This window comes from Scyliorhinus torazame, chromosome 9, assembly GCF_047496885.1.
Source record: "Scyliorhinus torazame isolate Kashiwa2021f chromosome 9, sScyTor2.1, whole genome shotgun sequence".
NCBI classification, from domain to species: Eukaryota; Metazoa; Chordata; class Chondrichthyes; order Carcharhiniformes; family Scyliorhinidae; genus Scyliorhinus; species Scyliorhinus torazame.
This window is the reverse complement of record NC_092715.1, coordinates 9,985,693-10,002,956: the sequence shown is the minus strand read 5'-3', so window position 1 is coordinate 10,002,956 and position 17,264 is coordinate 9,985,693. Positions and strand designations below refer to the sequence as shown.

The window sequence follows — 17,264 nt, the reverse complement described above, 5'->3', positions numbered from 1 at the left end:
GTTAATCAAAATCTATCTCCCTCTACCTTAAAAATATTCAAACACTCTGCTTCCACTGCCAGGAAGAGAGTTCCAGAGACTCGCCACCCTCTGAGAGCTAAAATTTCTCCTCATCTCCTTCTCATTTCATTCATTTCAAATGAGCGACCCTCATTCTTACACAGTGACCCCTTGTTCTAGATTCTCCAGCCAGATGAAACATCAGTTCCACTCCACCCTGTCAGTACCCCTCAGGATCTTCAGGTTTTGACTAAGTCACCTCTTAATCGTCTAAATTCTATTGTATACAAACCTCACCTCTCCGACTTTTCATCATATGACAAATCGTTCATTCATGATATTCGTCCAGTAAACTTTCTCTGAACTATTTCTAACGTCTTCACTTGGATAAGCAGACCAATACTGTACACAATACTCCACATGCGGCCTCACCAATGCCCTGAACAGCTGAAGCATAGACTCACTACTTTTATAATAAATCCCCTCAAAATAAACAAAAGCCTTGAATTAGCTTTCCTAATTACTTGCTGTACCGTTTGCTCGTCTTTTGTGATTCCTGCACTGAGTCACCCAGATCCCTCTGCACCTTGCAGATCTGCAATCTTTCACCATTTCCATTCTTCCTGCCAAAATTAACTCTTTCATATTTGCCCACATTTTATCCATTTGCCAGGCGTTTGCCCATCTATCAATGTCCTTTCATGGCCACCTTGCATCCTCTTCACAATTTAGTTGCCTACTTATCTTTGTGTCATCAGCAAATTTAGCAACCATACCTTCTGTCCCTTCATCAAGTCATTGATGTGAACTGCAAAAGGTTGAGGCCCCAACACTGATCCGTGTGTCACACCACCCGTCACATCCTGCCAATCGGAAAAAGATGCATTCATGCCAACACTGTTTCCTGTTAGCTAGCCAATCTGCAATCTATTTCAAAATATTACCACTACACCATGAGCTTTTATTCTCCACAACAAGCTTACCAAATGCCTTTTGGAAATCCAAGTACAGAACATCCACTGGGTCCCCTTTATCCACAACATACGAGACCTTCAAAGAACTCCAATAAATTAGTGAAACATGATTTTCCTTTCACAAAACCATGATTTTGTTGAATTTTTCCAAGTGCCCTGCTATTGCATCTTTAATAGTGACTTCTAACATTTTCCCTATAAGAACATAAGAACTAGGAACAGGAGTCGGCCATCTGGCCCCTCGAGCCTGCTCCGCCATTCAATGAGATCATGGCTGATCTTTGTGGACTCAGCTCCACTCTCCGGCCCGTACACCATATCCCCGAATCCCTTTATTCTTTAGAAAGGCAGCTATCTTTTTCTTAAAAACGTTTAAAGAAGGAGCCTCTACTGCTTCACTGGGCAAGGAATTCCAGAGATTCACAACCCTTTGGGTGAAGAAGTTCCTCCTACACTCCGTCCTAAATCTACCTCCCCTTATTTTGAGGCTATGCCCCCTAGTTCTGCTTTCCCCGACCAGTGGAAACAACCTGCCCACATCTAGCCTATGGCAGATGATAGGCTAATTGGCCTGTAGTTTCCTGCTTTCTGTCTCCCTCACTTTTTGAATAAATGGACAAGGAAGAACAAAGAACATTCCAGCACAAGAACAGGCCCTTCGGCCCACCAATCCTGCGCTGATCCCGATTCCTTATTTACACCTACTACTGATTGCCCAGACAATCTGTATCCCTCCATTCCCCATCCGTTCCTGTGTCTATCAAGATACATCTTAAATGTTGCCTGTCTGACTCCACCCCCTCCACTGGCAACATGTTCCAGGCACCCACCACTCTCTGTGTGAAAACTTTTCCCTGAACCTCTCCCCTAAACTTTCCCCCTCTCACCTGGAACCGGTGCCCCCTGTAATTGAGTCTTCCACCCTGGGAAAATGCCTCTGACTATCCACCCTGTCTGTGCCTCTCGTACTTTTGTAGACCTCTGTCAGGTCTCACCTCAGCCTCCGTATTTCCAACGAAAACAATCCGAGTTTCATTAATCTCTCCTCATAGCCAACACCCTCCAGACCAGGCAACATCCTGGTAAACCTTCTTTGCATTCTCCCCAAAGCCTCCACATCCTTCTGGTAGTGTGGCGATCAGAACTGCAGGCAATATTCCAAATGTGGCCTAACTAAAGTTTTATCCAACTGTAACATGACCTGCCAACTCTTGTACTCAATGCCCCAGCCGATGAAGGCAAGCATTCCTTCTTAATCACCTTATCCAGCTGCAGTGCCACTTTCATGGAAGAATGGACTTGAACGCCCAGACCCCTTTGTATGTCAATGTTCCTAAGGGTTCTGCCTTATACTGTATAATTTACACCTGAATTTCAAAATGCATCACCTTGCATGTGTCCAGATTGAACTCCATCTGCCACTTCTCCGCCCAACTCTCCAATCTATCTATATTCTGCTGTATTCTCTGACAGACCCCTTCACTATCTGCAACTCCACCAATCTTACTGTCATCTGCAAACTTGCTAATCAGACCATCTACATTTTCCTCTAGATCATTTATATATATTACAAACAACAGTGGTGCCAACACTGATCCCTGCGGAACACCACTAGTTTGATTTTGATTTGATTTTTGATTTGATTTAATGTCACATGTACCGAAGTACAGTGAAAAGTATTTTTCTGCGGCCAAGGGAACGTACACAGTACGTACATAGTAGACAAAAAGAATAATCAACAGGGAACATTGACAAATGGTACATCGACAAACAGTGATTGGTTACAGTATCTCTACTGACCTCTATTCTTAAAAACTCCCTTACACTGTTACTCTCTGTCTCTGTTGCCAAGCCAGTTCTTTATCCATCCAGCTAGCACATCTCAAATCCCATGCAGATTTTTTCTTTTGTAACAGTCTGTCATGAGGGACCTTGTCAAACACCTTACTAAAGTTATGTAGACATCCACAGCCTTTCCCTCATCAATTAATTTTGTCAACTGCTCAAAAATCTCTATCAATTTGGTAAGACATGACTTTCCCCATACAAAACCATGTTGCCTGTCACTAACACGTCCATTCGCTTAATAATAATAATAACAATCTTTTATTGCCACAAGTATGAAGTTACTGTGGAAAGCCCCTAGTCGCCGCATTCTGGCGCCTGTTCGGATCAGCCAGTACGGGAATTGAACCTGCGTTGCTGGCCTTGTTCTGCATTGCAAACCAGCTGTCTGGCCGACTGAGCTAAACCGGCTTCCAAATGTGTATATATCCTGTCCCCACCATTGATGTCCCAGCTTCCCCACCATTGATGTCAGGCTCACCGGCCTACAATTTACTGGATTATCCCTGCTTCCTTTCTTAAACAAGGGAATAACATTGTCCTCTGGAACCTCGCCTGCGGTCAAAGATGCCTGTCACAGTAACCTGGGATAGATCCCATCCAGCCCAGGGGTCTTGTCTACCTTAATGCATTTTAAGATACCCAACACTTCCTCCTTCATTATGCTGACATGTCCTAGAGTATTCACATACCCATCCCTAACCTCAACATTCATCATGTCCCTCTCCTTGGTAAATATCGATGCAAAATACTCATTAAGGATCTCACCCACTTCCTCTGACTCCACGCTAACTTCCCTCCTGTGTCCTTGAGTGGGCCTACTCTTTCCCTAGTTACCCTCTTGCTTCTCATACATGTATAAAAGGGATTTTCCTTGACCCTGCTTGCCAATGACATTTCATGGCTTCTTTTCCCCTCCAAACTCCCCGTTTGAGTTTGTTCCTACTTTCCCTATATACTTCAAAAGCTTTGTCTGTTTTAATTGCCTACACGTTACAATCCACATTCTCTATCTTTTGCTGAATTCTGTTGTAGTTAGCTTTCCCCCAATTTAGCACCCTCACTCGTGGACCACTATTGTCCTTATTTATGAGGTCGACGAGACGCTCCCCTTCCAAGTCGAGAGCGATGCATCAGACGTCGCTCTGGCCGCCACCCTCAACCAGGCAGGCAGGCCCGTGGCATTCTTTTCCCACACCATCCATGCCTCCGAAATTCGGCGCTCCTCCGTCGAGAAGGAGGCCCAAGCTCCACAGTGACAGGGGATCCTCATTCATGAGTGATGGGCTGCGTTAGTTCCTGCTCAGCAGGGGTATCGCCTCCAGCAGGACGACCAGCTATAACCCCCGGGGAAACGGGCAGGTGGAGAGGGAGAATGGGATGGTCTGGAGGGCCGTCCAACTGGCCCTACGGTCCAGGAATCTTCTGGCCTCCTGCTGGCAGGAGGTCCTCCCCGATGCACTGCACTCCATTCGGTCACGACTGTGCACCGCCACTAACGGCACACCCCATGAACTCCTCTTTGCCTTCCCCAAGGAGCCCACATCCGGGGTGTCCCTCCCGACCTGGCTCGCAGCTCCAGGACCCGTACTCCTCCGCAGACACGTCCGGCTCCACAAGGCGGACCCGTTGGTTGAAAGGGTGCAGTTACTCCACGATAACCCACAGTACGTCTACGTAGCGTACCCCGACGGCCGCCAGGATACTGTCTCCCTCAGGAACCTGGCACCAGTAGGTTCCACACACACACACACCCCTCCAGCCCGGATCCACCCCCCCCTCCCCTGGGGCTCCCAGCAGCAACCCCCCCCCGGGACCATCCGTCCTCCCCCTGCCCACGCCCGAGGATGAAGAGGATTTTGGCACGCTCCAGGAGTCACCGAGGACCAGACCAACATCGGCATCGCCGCCCCCACTGCGTCACTCCCAACGACAGATCAAGGCCCTGGACCGGCTCAATCTATAATTGGTTCGGGACTATCAAACCACGTTGTGCTGGACTTCAGAAATAAAAAAAAAATTTCGCTTCTGTATATTAAACTTGCTCTGTATATAGTTCTCCACCACTTCTGCCGGACTCAATTTTAACAGGGGGTGAATGTGGTAATCACCACTGTTGTATATATTAGGAGATGTGTGGTAAGGCCCTGTACTACAGGTACGGGGGTAGTCCCTGCCTGCTGGCACCGCCCAGTAGGCGGAGTATAAATATGTGTGCTCCCTATACAGCAGCCATTTCGCCAGCTGCTGTGGGAGGCCACACATCTTAAGAGTAATAAAGCCTCAGTTGTATCCAACTCTCGTCTTTGTGCAATTTATCGTGCATCAGGTTTTAGGTCGCCCCAGACAGATTCTGGTGAAGTGTCCCTTTTTGCCACAGTCGCTGCATGTTGCGGTGCGGGCTGGGCAATGCTGTCAGGGATGTTGACCCTGGCCGCAGAAGTAGCACGGCGGACCCCCGGTCTGGACGGGCAGCCGCGCGGCATAGGCCTGTGACGTAGTCGGACCTGGTGAGGGCTGCGTCAGTGGTGCCCACGGGGGGGGGGGGGGTCACTAGGCCTGCGGGGCCCACACCTCCACCCTATCCCCATAACCCAGTAACCCCACCCAACACTAACGGCAATTTTGGACACTAAGGGCAATTTATCACAGCCAGTCCACCTAACCTGTACATCTTTGGACTGTGGGAGGAAACCGGAGCACCCGGAGGAAACCCACGCAGACACGGGGAGGATGTGCAGACTCCGCACAGACAGTGACCCAAGCCGGGAATCGAACCTGGGACCCTGGAGCTGTGAAGCAATTGTGCTATCCACAATGCTACCGTGCTGCCGAGTATGGTCAGGTTCTCTAGGTACTCGTCCAGCGATTCCCCGGCGCGTTGACGGCGAGTAGTGAGGAGGTGCAGCGCGAGCACCTCATTTACGGGCTTCACGAACTGCATCTTCAGAGTCACGACTGCTGCCTCGTATGTGGCAGCTTTCTCTATCATTACGGAGATTCGATGGCTCACCCGTGCGTGGAGGAGGCGCAGCTTGAGGGTTTCTGAGGGAGGTGTTGCGGAGGATTCGAGATAGGCCTCAAAACAGCAAAGTCTGTGGGAGAAGATTTCCTTGGCTTCTGTTGCTCGTGGGTTGAATTCGAGTTTATCTGGCTTTAGAGCGGCTTCCATGGTGATGTCTTGGATAATAAATTGATATACCATCAATTCACTGTGAGACTATGAGAACAAGTGAACATAAGGCTTTATTATCCAGGTACATGCCTGCCAGTGTCTGTTGTACAAATGAGTGCCGCCACAGGTGGCAGGTCTATATATCGCTCCGGGGGGGGGGGGGGGGGGGTGGAGCCAGAGGTGGAGCCCACCGGGGTTCTAGTACAATACCTGGAAGTAGGTCGTATTACAATTTCCTGGCCATAGGTCACAGCACTATACAGACAGCTCAAGTGAAAAAACATACAAAGTAGCAAAGATCAATGGGAGACTAGAGGACTGGGAAATCTTTAGGGGGCAACAGAAAGCTACTAAAAAAGCTATAAAGAAGAGTAAGATAGATTATGAGAGTAAACTTGCTCAGAATATAAAAACAGATAGTAAAAGTTTCTACAAATACATAAAACAAAAAAGAGTGGCTAAGATAAATATTGGTCCTTTAGAGGATGAAAAGGGAGATTTAATAATGGGAGATGACGAAATGGCTGAGGAACTGAACAGGTTTTTTGGGTCGGTCTTCACAGTGGAAGACACAAATAACATGCCAGTGACTGATGGAAATGAGGCTATGACAGGTGAGGACCTTGAGAGGATTGATATCACCAAGGAGGTAGTGATGGGCAAGCTAATGGGGCTAAAGGTAGACAAGTCTCCTGGCCCTGATGGAATGCATCCCAGAGTGCTAAAAGAGATGGCTAGGGAAATTGCAAATGCACTAGTGATAATTTACCAAAATTCACTAGACTCTGGGGTGGTCCCGGCGGATCGGAAATTAGCAAACGTGACACCACTGTTTAAAAAAGGAGGTAGGCAGAAAGTGGGTAATTAAAGGCCAGTGAGCTTAACTTCGTAAGTAGGGAAGATGCTGGAATCTATCATCAAGGAAGAAATAGCGAGGCATCTGGATGGAAATTGTCCCATTGGACAGACGCAGCATGGGTTCATAAAGGGCAGGTCGTGCCTAACTAATTTGGTGGAATTTTTTGAGGACATTAACAGTGCGGTAGATAACGGGGAGCCAATGGATGTGGTATATCTGGATTTCCAGAAAGCCTTTGACAAGGTGCCACACAAAAGGTTGCTGCATAAGATAAAGATGCATGGCATTAAGGGGAAAGTAGTAGCATGGATAGAGGATTGGTTAATTAATAGAAACCAAAGAGTGGGGATTAATGGGTATTTCTCTGGTTGGCAATCAGTAGCTAGTGGTGTCCCTCAGGGATCAGTGTTGGGCCCACAACTGTTCACAATTTACATAGATGATTTGGAGTTGGGGACCAAGGGCAATGTGTCCAAGTTTGCAGACGACACTAAGATAAGTGGTAAAGCAAAAAGTGCAGAGGATACTGGAAGTCTGCAGAGGGATTTGGACAGGCTAAGTGAATGGGCTAGGGTCTGGCAGATGGAATACAATGTTGACAAATGTGAGGTTATCCATTTTGGTAAGAATAACGGCAAAAGGGATTATTATTTAAATGATAAAATATTAAAACATGCTGCTGTGCAGAGAGACCTGGGTGTGCTCGTGCATGAGTCGCAGAAAGTTGGTTTTCAGGTGCAACAGGTGATTAAGAATGCAAATGGAATTTTGTCCTTCATTGCTAGAGGGATAGAGTTTAAGACTAGGGAGGTTATGCTGCAATTGTATAAGGTGTTAGTGAAGCCACACCTGGAGTATTGTGTTCAGTTTTGGTCTCCTTACTTGAGAAAGGACGTACTGGCACTGGAGGGTGTGCAGAGGAGATTCACTAGGTTAATCCCAGAGCTGAAGGGGTTGGATTACGAGGAGAGGTTGAGTAGACTGGGACTGTACTCGTTGGAATTTAGAAGGATGAGGGGGGATCTTATAGAAACATATAAAATTATGAAGGGAATAGATAGGATAGATGCGGGCAGGTTGTTTCCACTGGCGGGTGAAAGCAGAACTAGGAGGCATAGCCTCAAAATAAGGGGAAGTAGATTTAGGACTGAGTTTAGGAGGAACTTCTTCACCCAAAGTGTTGTGAATCTGTGGAATTCCTTGCCCAGTGAAGCAGTTGAGGCTCCTTCATTAAATGTTTTTAAGATAAAGATAGATAGTTTTTTGAAGAATAAAGGGATTAAGGGTTATGGTGTTCGGGCCGGAAAGTGGAGCTGAGTCCACAAAAGATCAGCCATGGTCTCATTGAATGGCGGAGCAGGCTCGAGGGGCCAGATGGCCGACTCCTGCTCCTAGTTCTTATGTTCTTATGTTCTTATATTCAGGTGAATACATTCACCACACAGATCCTTGGGTCTCCTGTAGGGTTATAACACCCCTCCCCCCCCCACCAAGTCCGATACATGGTCCATTTCAATGGAAAAGGGGAAATCCTTTGCCCTCTTCGCCTGGGGTTGTCTATCCAGTGTCCACCTTTCCAAACCCAGGGGAGCATCACTTGCAGGTCAAATGTCTGGTTCCTCCCTTAGCGGTCACCCCTCGAACGGTGCTGACTTCCGTGGGTGAAACCTCCATGCCCGCCTCCTGGTCGGTTGGGTCAACCTCCTACATTTCAGAGTCACGAAGCCCAGCTGCCTCAATGGGCATCACCGACGGCTGTTCTGGAGGGAGGGGCACCACTGGCTTTGGTCGATCCTCAGGTACTTGTTCCACCCGCTTCGGAGATGGTCCACGTGTCAGTTGAAGTCTACCTTGTATAATAATAATCTTCATTGGTACCAGTAGGCCTATATTAACACTGCAGTGAAGTTACTGTGAAAAGCCCCTAGTCGCCACACTCCGGCGCCTGTTCAGGTACACTGAGGGAGAATTCAGAATGTCCAAATTACCTAACAGCACATCTATCAGGACTTGTGGGAGGAAACCGGAGCACCCGGAGGAAACCCACGCGGACACGGGGAGAACGTGCAGACTCCGCACAGACAGTGACCCAAGCCGGGAATCGAACCTGGGACCCTGGAGCTGTGAAGCATTATTACTAACCACTGTGCTGCCGTGCCGGCCCACCCGGAGACATGTCAGTCAGTCACGCCACAGCAAATTTGGGCCCGAACCTTTTACCACTGCCGGTGGTAAGTGTTCCGACTGAGCCCTGAATCCTATGGGGATATCTGGGGTGCCTGCGATGTCCAATGGCTCCCCCGTGTACTTTGCCTGCTAAGCTTCGGTATCTCGTAACGCCAAAACGCATTTGCCTGAGTGAATTTGGTCAGAAGTGCGCAGCTGATCCCAGAATCCACGGCTCCGGGATCAGGTTCCATCCGTATCGGGGAAACTGTTGATTGGGACCGTCACTTGAATAGGCGCCACCGGTGGTGCCAAGATGCAGTAAAGGCAGCTGGCTCAACATCGGCGAAATGCGTCCGCCCTCCGGGATGGTCATCGGGGTGGTGGGTATATTTCCACACTGGCGCCTGGCTGCCAGCTTCCTCAGGTGCCGGTGTGTTCGTCCCGTGCATCAGGGTTCTCTGGTGGGTGTGATACATGGTCCCTCTCGGCAGGAAAGTGCTGTCTTCGGTCCTAGTCTCAGAGTGCGCCCCCAATGGCAGGAGTCCGGAACTACAGTAAGGGAGAGGGGCGTAGTAGGTACAGGACGGCCATCCCTCAGAATTCCTGGACACCGTGTCCTGCGCCCTCTCAGGGCAAAACTATTGGTCACTTTCTTCGGGTCCAGATTCTTTTCACCCAACAAACATTCTTGGGTCGCCCCATCTCTGATCCTGCAAAGCAAACAGCCTCAATGCCTCAGAGAATGTGGGTCCGAACTCAGGGAACTCGGCGGGTTTTTGCAAACAGCCCCAGGGTTTCTGGTTTGCCCAGGTGTTGTGAAGCCGCGTGGAAATGAAAACGGCGAATGATTAGTGGCGGTTTCGGGTCGGAATCGTTGCTGACCAGCGTAACGAGCTCCGCAAACTGGCAGGTGTCAGGTGAGTCGGGAAAAGTTAACTTGTGATAATGCTGTAAGTCTCCACACCACAAACCGCGAGGTGGGTCACCGTCCACGATTATGTTATTCAGATGAAAAAGTAGCACATTCGCTCAATGCACTGGGCCCAATCCCCTGTCTCGGCGTCGAACACCTCCAGCTTACAGATGAGTGGCACGTCTGCTGCCAGAATGAAGGCCGCTTGAGGCCAAATCGAAGTGGGCCTGGTCCGGACGAAATGGCGCCACCCGCAGCTCCACTTTCTTCTTGTCCCCAGTGTAAGGTCTCAGGCAAGTGACCACTCAGAAGTTTTGATTCACTCTTCCTACTATTTACACCCCCTACTCCCCGAAGGGTCTCCTGCGCTCGACCCATATCCGGGTCGGGGTACTTATGTCCCAGCAGTCCTGGGATTAAGGGGGGATAGCTGCACCCCCCCCCCCCCCCCCCCCCTCATCTGTGTAAATTGTACTCAGGTGAGGCCACAGGGACTCTGAGGTTGCTGATCCCTGGGCCTCCTGTCGGGCCATAACAAGGGTCAGTTCACTCGATCTAGTGACACTTTCCTGCCCCCGTATTGCCCTTATTCAAGTTTGACATCCTAGTCTTGGACACATTCCTACCGCCCTCAAACTAACTTAAAGTTCAATCATACCTATGATCAATGCTACCTCAGGGTGCCTTTATTGTGAAGTTGTCAATTAATCTGATATTGAACTTCCACATTAAAAAGCACTGTGAGTGGACTTGAACCTGATGGGCTGCAACAACTCATCATCACATTTGCAAGGCCGATTAGCAATGGACAGCAAAGGCTGGCATTGCCAACAGTACATACATCGCATGAAGAATAAAAAATCACTTGGAAATAGTGGGAAACATAAAATAAAGCAATTTTAGTTGATCAATACTTGACATATCACCTTAAGACAAAATCTTGTTAAGTTTCCTCTATTTATAAGACATTCACAAAATATATTGATTTGGATCACTTTCATTACTTGCCCATTTAAATAATATTCAGCTCCTTTATTGTTCCTACCAAAGTGCATAACTTCACCTTTTCCGACATTATATTCCATCTGCCAGGTTTTTTCCCACTCACTTAACCGCTGTCGAGTCTTTGTGCCACCCTCACCACTTGCTGTAATATCCCGCACGGGGCCGACAGGGTGGGAATGATTGCCTTCCCCGTGGTCCATGTGGAATGCAGGCTCCCTCGCTCAGGGCGGAGGAACTCCAATTGACCTTTGTATAAAAGGTCGGTCAGTACGACACCGACCAAAGAGAAACCCGGTAAGGAGATACTGGATACTGTAAATACCGTATTGTAAATAAACCTCGTCCTTTACTTTAGTCAGTGTGGACTCCCCGTGTCCTTATTAAACTTGCCTTCTCGCTATTTTTTGTGTCATCCACAAACTTGGATGTAGGAAATTCACTTCCCTCGTCCAAGTCATTAATATATGTTGTGAAGGACAGCACGGTGGTGCAGTGATTAGCACTGCTACCTCACGGCGCCGAGTTCCCAGGTTCGATCCCGGCTCTGGGTCACTGTCCGTGTGGAATTTGCAGATTCGCCCCGTGTTTGCGTGGGTTTCGCCCCCACAGCCCAAAGATGTTTTGCACTGAGTGCTGAATTTGGTGCATTTCAGTGTTATAGTGAGAGTTTGGTGACTGAGGGAGTATAAGGGTTCATTTTTATCTAAAGTCTAGGCTTTCCTTTATTTAGTTAATTAACTTAAAAGTTGCTGTTTGGTTTAGAAGAAGGTGAATTTTCAATCAGCTTTAAACAAAGGTTCTACTTGTAGGTACTTGCAGTTGGAGCTTGTTAATTAGTTAATTGGATTAGGCCAGTTTTCAGAGGCTAGATTCACAGTATAAAAGTGATCCACCTAAAGTGCAGACTTTGTTTGCACTGAGTGCTGAATTTGGTGCATTTGAGTGCTATAGTGAGAGTTTGGTGACTGAGGGAGTGCTGAATTTGGTGCATTTGAGTGCTATAGTGAGAGTTTGGTGACTGAGGGAGTGCTGAATTTGGTGCATTTGAGTGCTATAGTGAGAGTTTGGTGACTGAGGGCGTTAGGTGAGGAGGGAGTAAGGTGCTCCTTTCATTTTGTTTCCTACATTTCCGCAAAGAGCTAGAAGGGAGCCAGGAGTTTACAGAGAGTGCAGCTGACTGGGAGCAGAGTCAGAGGGCGGAGGTCCAGTTGGTCCACAGGGCAGCTATATTCTTTAAGGTAAGAGGGGATGGAGGCTAGGCCAGTTGCATTCTCCTCCTGTAGGATGTGGGTGGTGAGGGATACCACAGGTGTCCCCGCTAACTATACCTGCAGGAAGTGCACCCAACTCCAGCTCCTCAGAGACCGTGTTAGGGAACTGGAGCTGGAGCTGGATGAACTTTGGATCATCCGGGAGGCAGAGGGGGTTATAGAGAAGAGTTACAGGGAAGTAACCACACCCAGGGTACAGGACAAGAGTAGCTGGGTTACAGTCAGGGGAAAGAAAACAAACAGGCAGACAGTGCAGGCATCCCTCGTGGCCGTTCCCCTTCAAAACAGGTATACTGTTTTGGATGCTGTTGGGGGGGATGACCTACCGGGTGAAGGCCCTAGTGGCCAGGTCTCTGGCACTGAGTCTGGCTCTGGGGCTCAGAAGGGAAGGGGGGAGAATAGAAAAGCAATAATGATAGGAGATTCAATGGTTAGGGGAATAGATAGGAGATTCTGTGGTCGCGAGCGAGACTCCCGGAAGTTATGTTGCCTCCCGGGTGCCAGGGCCAGGGATGTCTCGGATCGTGTCTTCAGGATCCTTAAGGGGGAGGGGGAGCAGCCAGAAGTCGTGGTGCACATTGGTACCAACGACATAGGTAGGAAAAGGGGTGTGGAGGTAATGAACAAGTTTAGGGAGTTAGGCTGGAAGTTAAAAGCCAGGACAGACAGAGTTGTCATCTCTGGTTTGTTGCCGGTGCCACGTGATAGCGAGGCTAGAAATAGGGAGAGAGTGCAGTTGAACACGTGGCTGCAGGAATGGTGTAGGAGGGAGGGCTTCAGGTATTTGGATAATTGGAGCGCATTCTGGGGAAGGTGGGACCTGTACAAGCAGGACGGGCTGCATCTGAACCAGAGGGGCACCAATATCCTGGGAGGGAGGTTTGCTAGTACTCTTCGGGAGGGTTTAAACTAATTTGGCAGGGGAATGGGAACCGGATTTGTAGTCCAGCAACTAAGGTAGCTGATATTCAGGACGCCAAAGCGTGTAATGAGGCAGTGGGGAAGGGAACACTGACAAAGGAGAGTACTTGCAGACACGGAGATGGGTTGAAGTGTGTATACCTGTTGGACCTTAACCTGGTGTTGTAAGACTTCTTACTGTTCCATCAGTTAGCCAATCCTCTATTGGTGCTAATATACAACTCCCAACGCCTTGGGCTCTTATCTTATTTAGCAGTCTTTTGTGCGGTACCTTATAGAATGCTTTTTGGAAATATATCTAAAGTATCTACTGGTCCCTCTTTATGTGGTGCTCACCACCACATCAAAGAGTTCCAATAAATTTGTCATGAAGCCACGCGGTCTCTGCTTACTTCTATTATGTATTTCTAAACGTTCTGCTGTTGCAATCTTTATAATGGCCTCTAACATTTTCCCAATGATTGATGTTAAGAGAACTGAGCAACAATTCCCTGTTTATTGTCTCCCTTCCTTTTTGAATAAGGGTGTTACATTGGCAGCTTTTCAATCCTCGTGCAGAATTTAAGGACATTTGGAAGATCCACCATCTTTGCAGTTACTCCCTTTAATACCTGGAGGCAACCCATCAGGCCCAGGTTATCCCTATTAGCTTCTCGACTGATAGTTATTGTATTTATTTCCTTCCATTTTTGCTGCTTGATTAATTACTGTTTATGGAGTGTTATTAGTGGGCGCTGTTTAACAGAAACATTTATAAGTGTCATTTTGGGTGCGATTGGGGGGGTTTCTTGACGGCTGTGTTGGGGAGATTGCATTTTAACGGCAAGAGTGTATTTAACGGCACTCGGTGCCGGAAATGAGCCCACCCGTCATTATGGGCTGCCTTGTCGCCTGAATCGCCAGATGTGTGCTTCGGCGTCTCGCCGCTAACAAGGGGGAGCTGCTTTTAAATGCTCCCCCACTCCCAGTCAACACACAAGCATGTCCGTGTACAGACCTGGTGCTCACTTTGGCGCTCCGACCTGGCCAGGGTTCTCGACGCCGTTGAAGCGAGGTGGGACACCCTGTTCCCCCGATAGGGCCGGAGGTTCGGCAGGTGCAGGATCACTAACACAACCTGGGAGGCAGTGGCAGCAGCTGTCAGTGCGGGAAGCAAGGTCAGGTGGAACGCCGTACAATGTCGGAGAATTAAAAGGTATTGCACCTGATATATGTGAAGCCTCTGTCACTTCAATCTTTACAATGAGTCTGCTGGCACCCCCACCCCCAGGGCCCTCCTCTCCCACCATCCCCGCCCTCCAGGCACAGTGGTCTAAGATTAAACACCACCTAAGCAGACCCTGTTCAGAGGATGGAGCGCGCTGTCAGCAGACAGGAGTCAGACTTTGGCATAAACTCAGGAGCAGCAGAGCTAACTTCACAGCGAGTGATCACCACTCTCCTGCCTTGTATATTGACCCACTGACAGTGCCAACACAGGCCTATCACCCTGGGGTGATGTTACACAGACCCTTGGAGAGTAAAACAGGGTAGTTTGGGAGGAGATGGGGGAGTGGGGGCGGGGGTGGGAGGGGTGGTGAATGGTGGGGGAGAAAGGAGGGAAATGGGTGGGAAGGAGGGAGGGAGGGGATGAGAGAAAGGAGGGATTGTTAGGGAGGGGGCATTGGGGGAAGAAGGGGTGGGTGGCAGAGTGGAGGGATTTGGGGATGTCAGAGGGGGTGAGTAGATGGGCAAAACCTCACCCTTCAGGAATTGGGTGTGGAGGACGGCCTCGCTGGTCCTCCGGGCCCACCATCTGTCCTCTACCCTCTTGTTATGCATATCCACAATATATAAAGATGGCTTGAAGGCCTCACATACGAAAAGCCCCCCCACCCCGGCCCAGGGATGACTCAGAACCTGAAACGCTTCAGCCCCCTGACCAAGCCCAACCTCCCTGAGGGTGCCCCCTGCAAGCCATGGGGACGCAGCTCCAACGCCCCTGAGCTGCACGCAGTAACATGGGTAGGGTTACTCACCTCCTCCATTCTCTTTAGCAGCCTTGGTGCCAGCTTCACATTTTTAAAAAGGAGTACTAAGCGGCATTCGCATGCTTTCCCGCTGGGGAATCAGCTCATTTCCGGGAGGCTGTTATATCCAATTTCAATCTTGCTAAATCTGCCATCCTTACCTGGTCTGGCCTACACGTGACTCCAGACCCACAGCAATGTGGTTGACTCTTAAATGCCCTCTGAAATGGTCTAGCAAACCCCTCAGTTCAAGGGCACTTAGGGATGGGCAATAAATACAGGCCCAGCCCAGCAACGCCCACATCCCACAAATTAATTTTTTTTTAAAAATCAAAGTTACCTGATTGAGATTCCGGACCTTGGTCTCAGAATCAACTACGTCACTATTTACCTTGGTAAAGAATTCTACCATATTATGGTCACTCATCCCCAAGGACTCTCTCACAATTTGATTGCCAACTAATCCTTTCTCATGTCCAAAATGGCCTGTTCCCTTGTTGGGAACATACTGGTCCAGAAAACATCCCGTATGCACTCCAGAAATTCCTCCTCTATTGCACGGTGACTAATTTGACTCACCCAATCTCTATGCAGATTAAAGTCACTCCTAATCACAGATATTCCTTTGTCACATGTATCTCTGATTTCCTGAATCCCCCACAATCAACATCCTGGGGTGAATATTGATCAGAAATTTAACTGGGCTAAACCGTATAAAACCGTGGCTTCCAGAGAGGGTTAGAGGCTAGGAGACCTGCGGCAAGTAACTCATTACCTGGCTCCCCTTAGCCTGTTCACAAGGCACAGGTCAGGAGTGTAATGGAATACTCTCCATTTGCCTGGATGAGTGCAGCTCCAACAACACTCAAGAGGCTCGACACCTGGCAGCACAGTGACGCAGTGGTTAGCACTGCTCCCTCACGGTGCCGAGGTCCCAGGTTCGATCTTGGCTCTGGGTCACTGTCCGTGTGGAGTTTGCACATTCTCCCCATGTTTGTGTGGGTTTCGCCCCCACAACCCAAAGATGTGCAGGGTAGGTGGATTGAACACGCTAAATTGCCCCTTAATTGGAAAAAATGAATTGGGTACTCTAAATTTTTTTAAAAAGAAGCTCGACATCTTCAAGGACAAAGCAGCGCCCTTGATTCCAACCTTTCCACAAACATTCAATCCCTCCAATATCGATGAACAGTGGCAGCTGTGTGTACCATCTACAAGATGCACTGCAGTAACTCACCAAGGTTCCTTAACGGCGCCTTCCAAACTCACGGCCACTCCCATCTAGAAGGACAAGAGCAGCAGATACCTGGGAACCCCACCCCCTGGAGGTTCCCCTCCGAGTCACTCACCATCCTGACTTGGAAATATATCGCCGTTCCTTCACTGTCGCTGGGGCAACATCTTGAAACTCCCTCCCTAACAGCACAGTGGGTGTACCTACACCTCAGGGACTGCAGCGGTTCAAGAAGGCAGCTCACCCCCAGCTTCTGAAGGGGGACTAGGGACACATCCTCTAAACAAATTTTTTAAAATGTGACCGATCAATTCATTAGCATCAGTGATACAAATCAATCCACTGGAACAAAGTATTTCCATCAAGGGAAAACATTTTGTAAATGAAGGAAGTAATACATTACAATCGTTTAATTAAACAGAACCATCAATTGAGAAAAAACAAATGTTTTCCAAACTGATTCTTGTAGTTCATTGTCTTTACAGAGTGTGACTTTGAAATGCCAGAATACACCTTATGTGAGTGGAAATATAAACCATGCGAAAATCCCTGCCGGAAGACCTGCCAAGATCCACATGGAACTAAATGCACTCTCACAATAAAGTAAGTACAGAAATTATAACACGGAATCACACTTCTTCAAAATATACAAAACAAGTAAACAGGAACAAAATTAGTATTTATGGTTAATCTAAGGATGCAATCAGAGATATTTGAATTTCATTGAATTTATAAGTGAAGCAGTGACAAATCTATTCCAGCGCTCTCTCTGGAAAGTTTCTATTTGTCCAAATGATCAGTCCGTCTGTCCCTGATAACAGATCCAAGTATAATATAATAATATTATGGGCCGGGTGGGGTTTATCCTAGGATTCTCTGGGAAGCTAGG

The 17,264-nt window shown here is 48.4% G+C and overlaps 1 protein-coding gene across 1 annotated transcript in view; it reads left to right on the top strand.

Moving 5' to 3' along the window:
* Positions 1 to 17,264, top strand: part of LOC140429947 (uncharacterized) — a 470,344-nt gene that overhangs the window by 372,070 nt on the left and 81,010 nt on the right. Inside the window, exon 33 of the mRNA XM_072517537.1 lies at positions 16,861 to 16,978. Within this exon, the coding sequence (XP_072373638.1) occupies positions 16,861 to 16,978 (118 nt within the window). The remainder of the gene's footprint in view (positions 1 to 16,860; positions 16,979 to 17,264) is intronic.